Source organism: Oncorhynchus mykiss, chromosome 14 (genome assembly GCF_057628025.1).
Source record: "Oncorhynchus mykiss isolate SJ-2025 chromosome 14, ASM5762802v1, whole genome shotgun sequence".
In the NCBI taxonomy this organism is placed as follows: Eukaryota; Metazoa; Chordata; class Actinopteri; order Salmoniformes; family Salmonidae; genus Oncorhynchus; species Oncorhynchus mykiss.
In genome coordinates this window covers 27,400,649-27,419,274 of record NC_143035.1, presented here as the reverse complement: position 1 = coordinate 27,419,274, position 18,626 = coordinate 27,400,649, and the positions used below count along the sequence as shown (strand labels likewise).

Here is an 18,626-nt window from a genome sequence, read left to right as displayed (position 1 = left end):
TTTACTAAATATACAAACCGGTTCGGTCTGGCTCAGTTGGTAGAGCATGGGGCTTGCAATGTCAGGTTTGTGGGTACAATTTCCATGGAGAACCAGTAAAAAATTAAGCCCCCTCAAAATTAAGCCATTCATGTTTTGAGGTTGACTAAATTCGACACTGACCTCTGGTAGTCGAAACAACGCAACCTACTGGTTGGAGACATATTTCCAACCGAGTTCGACCTCATTGCTGTAAAACGACAGGGTCAATGTGGTCCCATGACCACGGAGACAAATATATTTTATTTGTTGATATTAAAATATTAATTCTGGAAGAAAGAAGTCAACGCTCACTCTGCTTTTCCAAAGGTGTGGAACGTAAGGATCTGATTTCTCTGGGGTGGCCAGCTTGCTAGCAGGCTGCGGTTCGCCATAGTTGTTGTTTACTTGATGTAGGCTGGAAGATATCAGAGATGTGGGCCTTTTTCGCTCGGGATCCAGTCAAAGACTTTAATTATGACATTTTACCGGAAACCCAAGAAACGTCCGGAATATGGACACTACATCGGGGCAAACGAAAGGTAAATCAAATTGTGGGGGCAGAAATATATTTTAACAGAATAATTATGTCTTGTTAGCTAGGCAACGTAGCGGTTAGCTGATACAAGGCAAGGTCTCGCTAGCTAGTTATTTTTGGGATGAAATTGTATGTAATTTCCATACAAGATTATCACTATCATATATATCTATCATATATATCTATCATATATATATATAAAACATTGTCAGGATATTTATCGCCTATAGAAGCTAAAACAGCACTGTTAGCTAACGTTACTGCTAGGCTAGTATAGATACCTAACTAGTAGGTTTTGTTTATGAAGGGCCAATCTCCGCTAGCTAACGTTGGCTAGCCAGTCACTGTTGTAACCTAACGAGCTAACAACCTCAGCTAGTTACATGCGAAATTTCGACCAACTAATTTCATGGAGTGGTGTAAAAAAATGTTTCAAGTACTAGCGTTACTTAAGTCGTTTTTATATTTTTGACAACTTTAACGTTTACTTCTACATTCCTAAAGAAAATAATATACTTTTTATTCCATACATTTTCCCTGACACCCAAAAGTACTCGTTACATCTTGAATACTTTAGCAGGACAGGAAAATGGTCAATTTACGCACATATCAAGAGAACATCCCTACTGCAACTGATCTGGTGGATTCATTAAACACGCTTCGTTTGTAAATTATGTCTGAGTGTACGTACCCCTGTACCCCCTATTTTAGCAATTACATTTACTTTTGATACTTAAGTATATTTTAAAACCAAATACTTTTAGACTTTTATTCAAGTAATATTTTACTGGGTGTTTTTCACTTTTACTTTAGTAATTTTCTATTAAATTATCGTTACTTTTACTCAAGTATGACAATAGGGTACTCTCCACCACTGATATCATGACTAATAATGATGTTTGCACAGTGTCAGTCTTGTTTTGACTGGTAGCTAACTAACTAGATGCTAACATTATCTAGTTTGTTTGTCATCAAAGGTTGCATTGTTTCCTTTACTTATTTTTCAAAGTAGAACCTTTGATGGCAGACTTGCCTAGGTGTCGTTCTGTGTTTCACCTGAAATAGCTACTAGACTGAGACAAATTGTGTATTGACATGACAACAACACTTATTGCAAGGTACAGAACCAAACAACACCTCTCCTGTGAGTGTGGTTGAGGCCTCTGGCCTCACCAAGGAGACTGTAACTTTATCTCTCTTAAACCACAATAACATCTCTCCTCATACCAATGATGAAACATGACATTATCACATTTTGACATCTCTCTCTCTTCAGACAGGTGGGGAGCCAGTATCAGTGTTTGTGTACGATGTGTCAACAGGGACAGAGGAACAGACCCAGCTAGCAAAGGCAGCGTTCAAACGCATGAAGACCCTTCGACATCCCAACATCCTGGCCTACGTAGATGGATTGGAGGTGTGTTTCACCCCAAATGCATATAGTGTAACATCACAATATAGTTGATATTTAAAAGGCAAACAACACTCTTTTTCTGTCACCATTGTCGCATTCTTTTGTATCTGTTTTTGTTTTCATTGTTTTTCATGCAGACTGTGGTGAGTATCGACTGAATCAAGAGAAACAGTAGCTAGTGTGCTAGTCGTTGGTGTACTCACCATATAATAGAGAAACAGTAGCTAGTGTGCTAGTCGTTGGTGTACTCACCATATAATAGAGAAACAGTAGCTAGTGTGCTAGTCGTTGGTGTACTCACCATATAATAGAAAAATACTTAAGACTGTAATGCACATTTTAACCAAGTCATGAATGCATTAATGTTGTCTCTTTCTGGTGCCTTGCAGACAGAGAAGAGCCTGTACCTGGTCACAGAGCAGGTCACCCCCCTGGCAGCCCACCTGAAGGCCCAATCAGACCGGGGGGGCTCTGGGGATCTGGAGATGTCCTGGGGCCTTCATCAGATTGTGGTCAGTAGACTGGAGGAGAGATGAGTGCTCTGATTTCCTCATGTGTTTCTGTATGTTGAGTTCCGCTTGTCCTTTATCAAGCCTCTTCCACCTCTACTCCATTATCCTTCTCCCTTCCTCTGTCTCTCTCTATCAATCTCTTTTTCAATGGAAAGGTGACTCTCCATCTTCTCTGAGAAGGCCCTTTTCTATGTTAATCATGCAGTACTGAATGTTCTCTAAACACTAGCCCGAAAGGCTCATAGGAAGTCACAACATCAGCTGCTACAGAATAACACAGTCTCACAGATACATTATCAGTGTGTCCCAGGCCCAGAATGGAGCCAAAATGTAACCATAACATTCAACACTGGCAGACAGTTGATACTGGCAGTTAAACAGGTCGAAGGTAGAAACATCAGTACTCCGTGACAACAGATGATTGTAGACTAACTTCCCCCAAGGGAATACTTCTGTCTACGTCTTCCCATACCTAAAATCATGTTTAATACATAGCAATCCATATCAACAGTAAATCAAATACAGGAAAGTAATTAATAAAATAATTGCTCACACACGCTATTTCCCCCCTGTAGAAAGCCCTTAGTTTCCTGGTGAATGACTGCCACCTCCTTCACAATAACCTGGGTATCTGGTCTGTGTTTGTGGACCGAGCCGGAGAATGGAAGCTTGGCGGTCTGGACCACATGACCCCAGAGAACGAGGACGCCTCCACATCACTACCCTCTGCTAAAGCTGTTCACTCTGACATGGACAAATACGACCCCCCTGAGTCACCAAACGGTGGAGAGAAATGGTGAGACTGACAGACAATCAGTTAAGAATGAGAGGGTGTAAAATACTGATTTCATTGCAAATTGTATTGCTGGTATCTCACATACAAAGATTTTAGTTCAATGCTTGATGTATTCTGAAGATACTTAATATTTGTAGTATGAAGTATATCTCTTGGGCTCCCGAGTGGCACAGCGGTCTAAGGCACTGCATCTCAGTGCAAGAGGTGACACTACAGTCCTTGGTTCGAATCCAGGCTGAATCACATCCGGACATGATTGGGAGTCCCATAGGGCGGCTCACAATTGGCCCAGCGTTGTCTGGCTTTGGCCTGGGTAGGCCGTCATTGTAAATAAGAATTTGTTCTTAACTGACTTGCCTAGTTAAATAAAAAAATATCTCTGTGTTCCAGGGCTGGGGATGTATGGCGGCTGGGCTGTCTGATCTGGGAAGTGTTCAATGGTCCACTGCCCCGAACCTCCTCCCTACGCTCCCTCGGAAAGGTACCCTCCTCCCCCACCTTCTAACATTTTACCAGAGCATCACACATTTTTAAGGAAATCCTAAAGTGATTCTAATATCATCCTGTCAAAATATCAAAAGTCATGAATGAATTGGAAGTGATTTGAAATGTATTATGGTATGTTGTCCCTCAGATCCCTAAAGCATTGGTGCCACACTACTGTGAGTTGGTAGGGGCCAACGCTAGGGCCCGGCCAAACCCAGCTCGCTTCCTCCAGAACTGCAGAGCTCCTGGAGGATTCCTTAGCAACAGCTTTGTGGAGAGCAACCTTTTCCTTGAGGAGATCCAGGTACAATTCCTAACCTCCATCTCCGCTATAGAAAAAGCTTGAGAGAGATGACACAACTTTCATTGAAATGTGTTGGCTTTTCGATAGAATGTTTTATTCTGTGAAGTGTGAAATATCTATGTATCTTATGTCTATCTAACATATATCTATGTGATCCAGATCAAAGACCCAGCAGAGAAGCATCAGTTTTTTCAGGACCTGAGTGAGAACCTGGACTCATTCCCAGAGGACTTCTGTAAGCACAAGGTGCTGCCACAGCTACTCACTGCCTTTGAGTTTGGCAATGCTGGTGCTGTCGTCCTCACACCTCTGTTTAAGGTATGTGTGCTGTGGAGGCAGCGAGGGGGGATTCAGAAGGAATCACCGGTCTGGCATTGAATTGCTCCTCTGTTTTATGCAGAAGTGGGAAAACTATGTAATATCTATGTAAAGCATAATCATTGGAAGTGGTTTGAGTTAAAGCCATTTCTTCAGGGGGAAAGCTTTTGGCAACTAATGATTTCCCGCCCTTCCTCAATCAGTCAAATATATTTTATTAAGCCCTTTTTACAAATAAAATAAAATATTATTGGTTGCATACACATATTTAGTAGATGTTATTGTGGGTGTAGCGAAATGCTTGTGTTCCTAGCTCCAACACTGCAGTAATATCTAACAATTCACACATCTAAAAAGTAAAAGAATGGAACTAAGAAATATTAGAACGAGCAATGTCAGAATCCGTGTGTGTATATAGATAGATAGATAGATATAGTACCAGTCAAAAGTTTGGACACACCTACAAATTCAAGGATTTTTCTTTATTTTTACTATTTTCTACATTGTAGAATAATAGTGAAGACATCAAAACTATGAAATAACACACATGGAATCATGTAGTAACCAAAAAAGTGTTAAACAAATCAAAATATACACTGCTCAAAAAAATAAAGGGAACACTTAAACAACACAATGTAACTCCAAGTCAATCACACTTCTGCGAAATCAAACTGTCCACTTAGGAAGCAACACTGATTGACAATAAATTTCACATGCTGTTGTGCAAATGGAATAGACAACAGGTGGAAATTATAGGCAATTAGCAAGACACCCCCAATAAAAGAGTGGTTCTGCAGGTGGTGACCACAGACAACTTCTCAATTCCTATGCTTCCTGGCTGATGTTTTGGTCACTTTTGAATGCTGGCGGTGCTTTCTCTCTAGTGGTGGCATGAGACGGAGTCTACAACCCACACAAGTGGCTCAGGTAGTGCAGCTCATCCAGGATGGCACATCAATGCAAGCTGTGGCAAGAAGGTTTGCTCTGTCTGTCAGCGTAGTGTCCAGAGCATGGAGGCGCTACCAGGAGACAGGCCAGTACATCAGGAGACGTGGAGGAGGCCGTAGGAGGGCAACAACCCAGCAGCAGGACCGCTACCTCCGCCTTTGTGCAAGGAGGAGCAGGAGGAGCACTGCCAGAGCCCTGCAAAATGAGGGCGGTATGAGGGCCCGACGTCCACAGGTGGGGGTTGTGCTTACAGCCCAACACCGTGCAGGACGTTTGGCATTTGCCAGAGAACACCAAGATGGCAAATTCGCCATTGGCGCCCTGTGCTCTTCACAGATGAAAGCAGGTTCACACTGAGCACATGTGACAGACTTGACAGAGTCTGGAGACGCCGTGGAGAACGTTCTGCTGCCTGCAACATCCTCCAGCATGACCGGTTTGGCGGTGGGTCAGTCATGGTGTGGGGTGGCATTTCTTTGGGGGGCCGCACAGCCCTCCATGTGCCCGCCAGAGGTAGCCTGACTGCCATTAGGTACCGAGATGAGATCCTCAGACCCCTTGTGAGACCATATGCTGGTGCGGTTGGCCCTGGGTTCCTCCTAATGCAAGACAATGCTAGACTTCATGTGGCTGGAGTGTGTCGGCAGTTCCTGCAAGTGGAAGGCATTGCTGCTATGGACTGGCCCGCCCGTTCCCCAGACCTGAATCCAATTGAGCACATCTGGGACATAATGTCTCTCTCCATCCACCAACGCCACGTTGCACCACAGACTGTCCAGGAGTTGGCGGATGCATTAGTCCAGGTCTGGGAGGAGATCCCTCAGGAGACCATCCGCCACCTCATCAGGAGCATGCCCAGGCGTTGTAGGGAGGTCATACAGGCACGTGGAGGCCACACACACTACTGAGCCTCATTTTGACTTTAATTTTCCACTTTAATTTTGAGTGTGACTCCAAATCCAGACCTTCATGGGTTGATAAATTTGATTTCCATTGTTCATTTTTGTGTGATTTTTTTTTAATTGTCAGCACATTCAACTATGTAAAGAAAAAAGTATTTAATAAGAATATTTCATTCAGATCTAGGATGTGTTATTTTAGTGTTCCCTTTATTTTTTTGAGCAGTGTATTTTAGATTCTTCAAAGTAGCCACCCTCTACCTTGATGACAGCTTTGCACACTCTTGGCATTCTCATGATCTGCTTCAAAAATATAAATGAAATATGCAACAATTTCCACGATTTTACTGAGTTACAGTTCAAATAAGGAAGTCAGTCAATTGAAATGAATTCATTAGGCCCTAATCTATGGATTTCACATGACTAAGCAGGAGCGCAGCCCTGGTTGGGCCTCAGAGGGCATAGGCCCACCCACTGGGGAGCCAGGCCCAGCCAATCAGAATTGGCTTTATTACAGACAGAAATACTCCTCAGTTTCATCAGCTGTCCAGGTGGCTGGTCTCCGAAGATCCCGCAGGTGAAGAAACGGAATGTGGAGGTCCTGGGCTGGTGTGGTTACACGTGGTTGTGAGGCCAGTTGGACATACTGTTAAATTTGCTAAAACGACAGAGTTGTCTTATGGAAGAGAAATGAACATTCAATCTCTGGCAACAGCTCTGGTGGACATACCTGCAGTCAGCATTCCAATTGCACACACCCTCAAAACTTGACATCTGTGGCATTGTTTTGTGTGACAAAACTGCACATTTTAGAGTGGCCTTTTATTGTCTCCAGCACAAGGTGTAACTTTGTAATGTTCATGCTGTTTAATCAGCTTCGTGGAAATGCCACACCTGTTGGGTAGAAGGATTTTCTTGGGATAAATGTTCTCTAACAGAGATGTAAACAAATTTGTGTACCAAATTTGAGAGAAATAAGCTTTTTGTGCGTATAGAAAGATTCTGGGGTCTCTTATTTCAGCTCATGAAACATGGGACCAACACTTTACATGTTGCATTAATATTTTTGTTCACATGATGGAATGTATAGACATGATGGATAGAATATGTAGTATGTCTGAAGAATACATTGTGTGTGTGTGTGTGTGTGTGTGTGTACGTGTGTACACACACAGTTGAAGTCGAAAGTTTACATACACCTTGGCCAAATACATTTAAACACAGTGTCACAATTCCTGACATTTAATCCAAGTAAAAATTCCCTGTCTTAAGTCAGTTAGGATCACCACTTCATTTTAAGAATGTGAAATGTCAGAATAAAAGTAGAGAGAATGATTTATTTCAGATTTTATTTATTTCATCACATTCCCAGTGGGTCCGAAGTTTACATGCACTCAATTAGTATTTGGTAGCATTGCCTTTAAATTGTTTAACTTGGGTCAAACAATTTCCCACAATAAGTTGGGTGAATTTTAGCCCATTCCTCCTGACAGAGCTGGTGTAACTGAGTCGGGTTTGTAGGCCTCCTTGCTCGCACACGCTTTTTCAGTTCTGCCCAAAACTTTTCTATGGGATTGAGGTCAGGGCTTTCTGATGGCCACTCTAATACCTTGACTTTGTTGTCCTTAAGCCATTTTGCCACAACTTTAATGTATGCTTGGGGTCATTGTCCATTTGGAAGACTCATTTGCGACCAAGCTTTAACTTCCTGACTGATGTCTTAAGATGTTGCTTCAATATATCCACATAATTTTCCATCCTCATGACGCCATCTATTTTGTGAAGTGCACCAGTCCCTCCTGCAGCAAAACACCCCCACAGCATGCTGCTGCCACCCCCGTGCTTTACGGTTGGAATGGTGTTCTTCGGCTTGTAAGCCTCCTCCTTTTTCCTCCAAACATAACAATGGTCATTATGGCCAAACAGTTCTATTTTCATTTAATCAGACCAGAGGACATTGCTACAAAAAGTACGTTCTTTGTCCCCATGTGCAGTTGCAAACCGTAGTCTGGCTTTTTTATGGCGGTTTTGGAGCAGTGGCTTCTTCCTTGCTGAGTGGCCTTTCAGGTTATGTCTAAAGACTCGTTTTACTGTGGATATAGATACTTTTGTACCTGTTTCCTCCAGCATCTTCACCTGGTCCTCTGCTGTTGTTCTTGGATTGATTTTGCACTTTTCGCACCAAAGTACATGCATCTCTAGAAGACAGAACGCATCTCCTTCCTGAAGCGGTATGACGGCTGAGTGGTCCCATGGTGTTTATACTTGAATTCTATTGTTTGTACAGATGAACGTGGTACTATCAGGTGTTTGGAGGTACGTTTGAAGGTAGGCCTTGAAATACATCCACAGGTACACCTCCAATTGACTCAATTGATGTCAATTAACCTATCAGAAGCTTCTAAAGCCATGACATCATTTTCTGTAATGTTCCAATCTGTTTAAAGGCACAGTCAACTTAGTGTATGTAAACTTCTGACCCACTGGAATTGTGATACAGGGAAATAAACTGTCTGTAAACAATTGTTGGGAAAATTACTTATGTCATGTACAAAGTAGATGTCCAAGCCGACTTGCCAAAACTATAGTTTGTTAACAAAAAATCTGTGGAGTGGTTGAAAAACGAGTTTTAAAGACTCCAAACTAAATGTATGTAAACTTCCGACTTCAACTGTATACACACACACACACTAACGTTGAAAAGTTTGAGGTCACTTCGAAATGTCCTTGTTTTTGAAAGAAAAGCACGTTTTTTGTGCAATTAAAATAACATCAAATTGATCAGAAATACAGTGTAGACATTTTAATGTTGTAATGACTATTGTAGCTGGAAACAATTGATTTTTAATGGAATGTACCTACATATGTGTACAGAGGCCCATTATCAGCAACCATCACTCCTGTGTTCCAATGGCACGTTGTGTTAGCTAATCCACGTTTAGCATTTTAAAAGGCTAATTGATCATTAGAAAACCCTTTTGCAATTATGTTAGCACAGCTGAAAACTGTAATAAAAGCAATAAAACTGCCCTTCTTTAGACTAGTTGAGTATCTGGAGAATCAGCATTTGTGGGTTCGATTACTGGCTGAAAAAGGCCAGAAACAACTCGGCAGTCTATTCGTGTTCTGAGAAATGAAGGCTATTCCATGCGGGAAATTGCCAAGAAACTGACGATATCGTACAAGGCTGTGTACTACTCCCTTCATAGGACAGCGCAAACTGGCACGAACTAGAATAGAAAGAGGAGTTGGAGGCCCCGGTGCACAACTGAGCAAGAGGACAAGTACATTAGAGTGTCTAGTTTGAGAAACGGACGCCTCACAAGTCCTCAACTGGCATCTTCATTAAATAGTACACGCAAAACACCAATCTCTGAAGAGGCGACTCCGGGATGCTGGCCTGGAGTCATATCTCAGACTGGCCAATAAAAATAAAAGATTAAGATGGGCAAAAGAACACAAACACTGGACAGAGGAAATCTGCCTAGAAGGCCTGCATCCTGGAATCGCCTCTTCACTGTTGACTTTCAGACTGGTGTTTAGCAGAAGGTTCCTTCTTCCATCTCTCCCTGTTTTTTCTGTGTCTGTCAGGTAGGTAAATTCCTGTCTGCGGAGGAGTACCAGCAGAAGATCATTCCTGTCATTGTAAAGATGTTCTCCTCTACAGACCGGGCCATGAGGATACGACTGCTTCAACAGGTACAGAGTACCACACGTCAGAGTACAGAGACGGCCATTACACCAGAATGAGTGTTTGCTGCAGATCTCTTGTTTTATTCCTCTTTCCAACCCCGTCCTCTTCTCTCTTTCCTTTAGATGGAGCAGTTTATTCAGTATCTAAATGATGCAGCGGTGAACTCGCAGATCTTCCCTCATGTTGTTCACGGTTTCACAGACACAAACCCAGCCATCAGAGAACAGACTGTCAAGGTATAACTGGCTTACCCAGTCTGTCAGACTGTGATTAACATACTCACACGACCTGATGGCTTCACTCACTTCTTCATTCAAGTGGAACTGACAGGGTTCCTTCCCTGTGGTTAATGGTGTTCCCACCGCTCTGTTCTCTGTCTTTCTTTTCATCTCCCAGTCCATGCTGCTGCTGGCCCCCAAGCTGAATGAGAGTAATGTGAATCAGGAGCTGATGAGGCACTTTGCACGACTGCAGGCGAGAGACGAGCAGGGACCAATCCGCTGCAACACCACCGTGTGCCTGGGAAAGATCGCCCCCTACCTCAACGCTGGGGTAACTCACTTTCTCTCTTTACCCATCTCCCCTTTTCTCTCCCTCTGCCTGACCATTTCTTCTCTCCCTCCCTCTGCCTGCCCATTTCTTCTCTCCCTCCCTCTGCCTGCCCATTTCTTCTCTCCCTCCCTCTGCCTGACCCTCTTATTCATGCCCTTCTCCTTTCCTCCACAGACGCGGCAGCGAGTGTTGATCTCTGCGTTCTCTCGGGCCACTAAGGACCCGTTTCCCGCTTCTCGGGCGGCCGGGGTTCTGGGCTTCGCAGCAACGCACAACTACTACAGTGTGACGGAGAGCGCAGCACGAGTACTGCCAACGCTCTGTACCCTCACTGTTGACCCTGACAAGAATGTTAGAGATCAGGTGAGAAGCACTACAAACACCTTACACCCCACACACATTGAACCACAGGACTGGGACATTTAACATTCTGTTTATAAATATTTCACAAAAACACAGGCTAAAGCTGCTTCTCCAATAGAAATCCCGATCACACTTGTAGGCGATGTCATGGCAGTGATGACTAGCTAAGCTCATGCGTAGAAACGCATCATCAGCTCTAGCAGTTGTCTTGCATAGAGTTGCTCCTGTACAGGTCGTCAAATCAAAAGCACTCCTTTGGTATTGTTGTTTTTGACGAAAATGAAAAGGTGTCACTCACGAAGTTAGAGTTGTGCCTTTTTAGATTTCGAGAAAATGAACAAAATTGACTTCTCAAACCCCAAACCAGGGCCTGATCTTGATCACAAGCGTTCCCGGAAGTCTCACAATGTTGCACCTCTGGATTTAGAAACTCTGTGATTTCACCCTGCAACATTTCATCTGCAATTGTGTGTGACAATCTATTTTTCCCTACACTCTCATTGCAACATTCCATCTGTTATCAGGTTTCCATCCAACCTTTTTACACCAGTAAAGTACGTTGTATAAAAGAAAAGGTTACGACAGGCCTGATGGAAACTGCAAATTTGGCAATGAACTTTCCAAATGTCGACACAAAAATATATACTCGATACGGTGGGATGTTTTTGTCTGTAAGATGTAATTATGCTACAAATGTCAGTGGACGTGCTTTTATGTGCAAATATTGATATAATAACCATCGTATCGAAGTAAACTTGGAGTCATGCTGTATGCTCCTCCCGCTACGACTCGGGAAATCATGCAGTTTATTAGGTTACAGATTAAATAAGTTCTGATGAACTTCACAGGGTGGTGAAAGTGCACAGTGATGAGCTTGATGCTTCTTTCTGATAAATATTGAGGGTTGTATTCTGGTGACATGATCATCTATACTTGGCTGCTCTTTGACAAATAAAAATAATCTTGTTCTGTAGTCGATAAGACTCTCATCATGTAGGCTATACCCACACTGGACCTGCCAGGTGTTCGTTAGCGCACATGCCAATACCAGAGTGGGGACATTCACTATATAACGCAACATTTCTGGTGACAAAACCATCAGTAGAGTTGAAAATGCGATTAAACCCATTTAACTTGTATTTTTTATTCGGTACATGGTCATTTTTATGTGCACTACATCATCACACACATACTTTTATCCACAGCAAGTTAATTTGATGGAAACACATCTCTAGTGGGAAAATCTGCGTATTTAATTTATGCATATTTTAGACTATTTGCTTGAAAATCTGTCACCAATTGGATGAAACATTTTTTTTCTGTCCTTCCTCCCTCAGGCGTTTAAAGCCATCAAGAGTTTCCTGACAAAGCTGGAGACTGTTTCTGAAGATCCAACCAAGCTGGCTGAAATAGGTCTGTAAACAAGCACTGTTCTCACATTAAAGGGATACTGCGGGATTTTGGCAATGAAGTCCTTTATCTGCATCTGCATTTTTTGTGTTCAGTATTTTATTTTTATTTGATTTAATCTGTATTTACCCCGGTAGACCAGTTGAGAACAAGTTCTCATTTACAACTGTGACCTAGCCAAGATAAAGCAAAGCAGTGTGAACAGACAACAACACAGAGTTACACATGGAGTAAACAAACATACAGTCAATAATACAATAGAAGACGTCTATATACAGTGTGTGTAAATGAGGTAGGATAAGGGAGGTAAGGCAATAAATAGGCCATAGTGGTGAAATAATTACAATATAGCAATTAAACACTGGAGTGATAGATGTGCAGAAGATGAGTGTGCAAGTAGAGACACTGGGGTGCAAAGGAGCAAAATAAATAACAGTATGAGGATGCGGTAGTTGGATGGGCTTTTTACAGATGGGCTATGTACAGGTACAGTGATCTGTGAGCTGCTCTGACAGCTGTTTTTTAAAGCTAGTGAGGGAGATATGAGTCTACAGCTTCAGTGATTTTTGCAGTCGTTCCAGTCATTGGCAGCAGAGAACTGGAAGGAAAGGCGGCCAAAGGAGGAATTGGCTTTGGGGGTGACCAGTGAAATATACCTGCTGGAGCGTGTGCTACGGGTGGGTGCTGCTATGGTGACCAGTGAGCTAAGGCAAGGCAGGGCTTTACCTAGCAAAGACTTATAGATGACCTGGAGCCAGTGGGTTTGGCGACAAATATGAAGCTAGGGCCAGCCAACGAGAGCATACAGGTCGCAGTGGTGGGTGGTATATGGGGCTTTGGTGACAAAACGGATGGCACTGTGATGGGCTGCATCCAATTTGCTGAGTAGAGTGTTGGAGGCTATTTTGTAAATGACATCGCCGAAGTCAAGGATTGGTAGGATAGTCAGAATGGTAGGATAGTCAGTATGAAGGAAGTTAGATAGCATTCACTCATAAAACGAACTAGCGCTAGCTGTACCTGAAGACTTCCAGTCATTGCGCTATGCTCGTTAGGAATCTGAGTACAGCCTTTGAGTGTCTATTTATCTCCCATTCACCCTAGAAAAGGATGTGATGTCATCAGCCCAGCCGGCGGGGGCAGCAGCCAGTTGGGCAGGCTGGGCAGTGACGGGGGTGTCCTCTCTGACCTCCAAGCTCATCCGAACCGGCCCGGGGGCAGAGGTGGGCGGCCCGGCCGACAACACCCCTGTTGCTGCTGGTACTGCCTCTCCTCGCACAGGGAACCCTGTGACAGATGGGGTACCCGTGGGTAAGGAACTGAGTTATGAACATGATACCTCTTAATCACTCAGATTTTATATACAGTGCCTTGCGAAAGTATTCGGCCCCCTTGAACTTTGTGACCGTTTGCCACATTTCAGGCTTCAAACATAAAGATATAAAACTGTATTTTTTTTGTGAAGAATCAACAACAAGTGGGACACAATCATGAAGTGGAACGACATTTATTGGATATTTCAAACTTTTTGAACAAATCAAAAACTGAAAAATTGGGCGTGCAAAATTATTCAGCCCCCTTAAGTTAATACTTTGTAGCGCCACCTTTTGCTGCGATTACAGCTGTAAGTCGCTTGGGGTATGTCTCTATCAGTTTTGCACATCGAGAGACTGAAATTTTTTCCCATTCCTCCTTGCAAAACAGCTCGAGCTCAGTGAGGTTGGATGGAGAGCATTTGTGAACAGCAGTTTTCAGTTCTTTCCACAGATTCTCGATTGGATTCAGGTCTGGACTTTGACTTGGCCATTCTAACACCTGGATATGTTTATTTTTGAACCATTCCATTGTAGATTTTGCTTTATGTTTTGGATCATTGTCTTGTTGGAAGACAAATCTCCGTCCCAGTCTCAGGTCTTTTGCAGACTCCATCAGGTTTTCTTCCAGAATGGTCCTGTATTTGGCTCCATCCATCCGTTGCTTTTACGCCAAACATAACGTTTTGCATTGTTGCCAGAAAGTTCAATTTTGGTTTCATCTGACCAGAGCACCTTCCACATGTTTGGTGTGTCTCCCAGGTGGCTTGTGGCAAACTTTAAACCACACTTTTTATGGATATCTTTAAGAAATGGCTTTCTTCTTGCCACTCTTCCATAAAGGCCAGATTTGTGCAATATACGACTGATTGTTGTCCTATGGACAGAGTCTCCCACCTCAGCTGTAGATCTCTGCAGTTCACCCAGAGTGATCATGGGCCTCTTGGCTGCATCTCTGATCAGTCTTCTCCTTGTATGAGCTGAAAGTTTAGAGGGACGGCCAGGTCTTGGTAGATTTGCAGTGGTCTGATACTCCTTCCATTTCAATATTATGCACAGTGCTCCTTGGGATGTTTAAAGCTTGGGAAATCTTTTTGTATCCAAATCCGGCTTTAAACTTCTTCACAACAGTATCTCGGACCTGCCTGGTGTGTTCCTTGTTCTTCATGATGCTCTCTGCGCTTTTAACGGACCTCTGAGAGTATCACAGTGCAGGTGCATTTATACGGAGACTTGATTACACACAGGTGGATTGTATTTATCATCATTAGTCATTTAGGTCAACATTGGATCATTCAGAGATCCTCACTGAACTTCTGGAGAGAGTTTGCTGCACTGAAAGTAAAGGGGCTGAATAATTTTGCACGCCCAATTTTTCAGTTTTTGATTTGTTAAAAAAGTTTGAAATATCCAATAAATGTTGTTCCACTTCATGATTGTGTCCCACTTGTTGTTGATTCTTCACAAAAAAATACAGTTTTATATCTTTATGTTTGAAGCCTGAAATGTGGCAAAAGGTCGCAAAGTTCAAGGGGGCCGAATACTTTCGCAAGGCACTGTATGTTTCTGTTTAGGTCATTGTGTAGATTAGGGTGGCATCCCCCACAGAAACATAGGATGAACTGGCAAAGCTGTACCCATCAATCCAAAACTTACATTCACCTTTCACCTCACTGTTCTTTTCATCCCTCCATCTCTCCTTCCTCCAGGCTCTGAAGTTAAACCACCACCGGCCTCCATGACTCTACCCTTTGCTTCTGGCCTTGCTATCCAATCAGACTCCCTTAAGGTGACAGAGAAGGACGAGGAGCCAATTGGAGACCGTTGGGATGACGAGGACTGGGGAACTTTAGAGGTACAGTTGAAGTCGGAAGTTTACATACACTTGGGTTGGAGTCATTAAAACTTGTTTGTTAACTGTGCCTTTAAACAGCTTGGAAAATTCCAGAAAATGTCATGGCTTTAGAAGCTTCTGATAGGCTAATTGACATCATTTGAGTCAATTGAAGGTGTACCTGTGGATATATTTCAAGGCCTACCTTCAAACGTAGTGCCTCTTTGCTTTTCATTATGGGAAAATCAAAAGAAATCAGCCAAGAATTCAGAAAAAAAATTGTAGACCTCCACAAGTCTGGTTCATCCTTGGGAGCAATTTCCAAATGCCTGAAGGTACCATGTTCATCTGTACAAACAATAGTACACAAGTATAAACACCATGGAACCATGCAGCCGTCATACCACTCAGGAAAGGAAGGAGACACGTTCTGTCTCCTAGAGATTAACGTATTTTGGTGTGAAAAGTGAGAATCAATCACAGAACAACAGCAAAGAACCTTGTGAAAATGCTGTAGGAAACAGGTACAAAAGTATCTATTACCACAGTAAAATGAGTCCCATATCTACATAACCTGAAATGCCGCTCAGCAAGGAAGATGCCACTGCTCCAAAACCGTCATTAAAAAAGCCAGACTACGGTTTGCAACTGCAACTGCACATGGGGACAAAGATCATACTTTTTGGTGAAATGTCCTCCGGTCTGAGGAGGATGGCAAAAATAGAACTGTTTGGCCATAATGACCATCGTTATGTTTGGAGGAAAAGTGGAGGCTTGCAAGCCGAGGAACACCATCCCAACCCGTGAATCACCGGGGTGGCAGCATCATGTTGTGGTGGTGCTTTGCTGCAGGAGGGTCTGGTGCACTTCACAAAATAGATGGCCCATGAGGATGGAAATTATGTAGATATATTGAAGCAACATCTCAAGACATCAGTCAGGAAGTTAAAGCTTGGTTGCAAACGGGTCTTCCAAATGGACAATGACCCCAAGCATACATCCAAAGTTGTGGCAAAATGGCTTAAGGACAACAAAGTCAAGGTATTGGAGTGGCCATCACAAAGCCCTTACCTCAATCCCATGGAAAATTTGTGGGCAGAACTGAAAAAGCGTGTGCGTGCAAGGAGGCCTACAAAACTGACTCAGTTACACCAGCTCTGTCAGGAGGAATGGACAAAATTCACCCAACTAATTGTGGAAAGCTTGTGGAAGGCTACCTGAAATGTTTGACCCAAGTTAAACAATTTAAAGGCAATGCTACCAACTACTAATTGAGAGTATATGTATACTTCTGACCTGCTGGGAATTTGACGAAAGAAATCAAATCTGAAAGAAATCATTAATTTTCTCTACTATTATTCTGACATTTCACATTCTTACAATAAAGTGGTGATCCTAACTGACCTAAGACAGGACATTTTTACTATGATTAAATGTTAGGCATTGTGAAAAACTGAGTTTAAATGTATTTGGCTAAGGTTTATTTAAACTTCCGACTTCAACTGTAATTGACATGAATGGGATTTGGGGTGGGATTTGACAGCTGGGACCGAGGGACGTCAACTGTCACTGAACACGGGAAACATGTGTTCTGGTTGATCAATTAAGTTATTAAACTCTGTCTTTCTCTCACTCTCTCGCTTTCTCTCTCCCCCCTCTCAGGACGCAGAGAAGGTACAGGCAGCTGACCCAGATGACTGGAACTCCTCTGATTGGTCAGGAATGTCATCAGTCAAAAAGGCCAGTGTCAGAGGAGTACGTATCTGGTTATATTTAGACCTAAGGGTTATTCAGGGAGGCAGAGTGTTTGAAAAAAAGTCAAAGATAATGGCACTGTAAAGTAACTACCACTCACACTTTTTGAGGAAAAATGTACTTACTGTGATGTGTGGTTGTCTCACCTAGCTATCTTAAGATGATTGCACAAACTGTATTCTCTCTGGCTGTGCCTGCTAAATAACAGGAATGTATTTACATATTCCTCTGCAAAGTGCTGAAAGTTCCAACCTACTGAACAGTGGTCCATGATCTAAAACTGTTATAGTGCTGAAACTAAATTCATTGCTGTCTCCGTCTCCATCTAGGTGTCTCTAGCCTCCTCTGAGGCAGTAAAAAAGCAGAGCTCTGATTGGAGCAGCTCGGGTTGGGATGCCGACGACAGCTGGTCCAATGAGAAGGAGGCTGACATCCAGGGTCAGAGTTCACCAGGAGAGGATGGGTGGGGCAATGACTGGGAGGAGGAGGGTAGGACTGCGCCGGCCACTAAGAGTGCTGCTTTGCCGGAGGGGGTTCGGTTAGCCAGCGAGTATGACTGGGACATTAAGGGAGACACGCAGACTGACTTCCTCGCCAATGTGTCTCAGAGAGCAACGCCTACCCCCACTGCTATGGTGAGGAGAGGAGCTTTATAAATAAAATACTTTGACAGGAGTAGGCTTTGTGTTTTGAAGAACTGACAAGCAGGTTTGTCAAAATGGAAAAGTTTGGTGTTGATGCTAAGTGGGGAATGGTTTTGATGTGGAAATGGAAGGATGTATGTTTTAATGCATGTGTTTTCTGGTTCATGCCAGGTTGGTGATGGCTGGAGTGCAGAGCCTGCTGGAGACTGGGGAGCCGAGGAGAGCTGGCAGTCTGTGGGCGGAAGTCCAGGTGAATCTCAACCTGCTCTAACATCTCTACTCCATTATTTCTCAATGATCTGAAACCAGGGAGTCATTTAACAAGATGCTATTCATGTTATAAGCTTCAAGACAGACGATAACAGATGTCTCTCTCTATTTCCTAAGCAGGCCTAACCAAGGCAGAGCTGGCCAAGAAGAAGCGTGAGGAGAGGAGGAAAGAACTGGAGGCCAAACGGGCAGAACGCAAGGCAGCTAAGGGTCCTCTCAAACTGGGCGCTCGGAAACTGGACTGACTGGAAAGAAAAGCAGACCGTGTGCTGTGATAACTTTTCCCTGACTCCCACAGAGAGGGTGGACTGTATGGAAGGATCAACAGTCCATAATCAAAATAACAAGAGAAACTGTGAACTGGACGACGGTGCAAGCTGCTTATTGTTTGAGAAAGGGATAAGAGACAGGACTCATCCAGACTATTCTGGGGTTTAAACATTACATCACACATTTAATTTGTAAAGAAGTGTATTTGTCTGAAAAGGACTGTGACAAAAGAAATCTGAACATGTTTTTATAAATAAATGATATCAATGTTGTTAGGTTGTAATTTCT

General features: G+C 43.1%; 1 protein-coding gene across 2 annotated transcripts; it reads left to right on the top strand.

Annotated features, from left to right (window-relative positions):
* The first annotated feature begins 209 nt into the window (after window positions 1-209).
* scyl1 (SCY1-like, kinase-like 1) lies at window positions 210-18,609 on the top strand. Of its 2 annotated transcripts, none has more exons than XM_021561612.3 (18): window positions 210-560; window positions 1,833-1,973; window positions 2,360-2,482; window positions 3,058-3,278; window positions 3,669-3,759; window positions 3,913-4,068; window positions 4,228-4,386; window positions 9,825-9,932; window positions 10,050-10,163; window positions 10,324-10,479; window positions 10,654-10,842; window positions 12,180-12,255; window positions 13,357-13,563; window positions 15,275-15,420; window positions 17,062-17,154; window positions 17,484-17,789; window positions 17,970-18,048; window positions 18,189-18,609. In XM_021561612.3, exons 1-18 carry the CDS (start codon window positions 453-455, stop codon window positions 18,311-18,313), a joined length of 2,598 nt encoding a protein of 865 aa, XP_021417287.2. In that variant the 5' UTR covers window positions 210-452; the 3' UTR covers window positions 18,314-18,609. The 2 variants fall into 2 exon arrangements, with proteins under 2 accessions (XP_021417287.2, XP_021417286.2); XM_021561611.3 differs by having other exon boundaries at window positions 18,186-18,609.
* The last annotated feature ends 17 nt before the right edge of the window (window positions 18,610-18,626 follow it).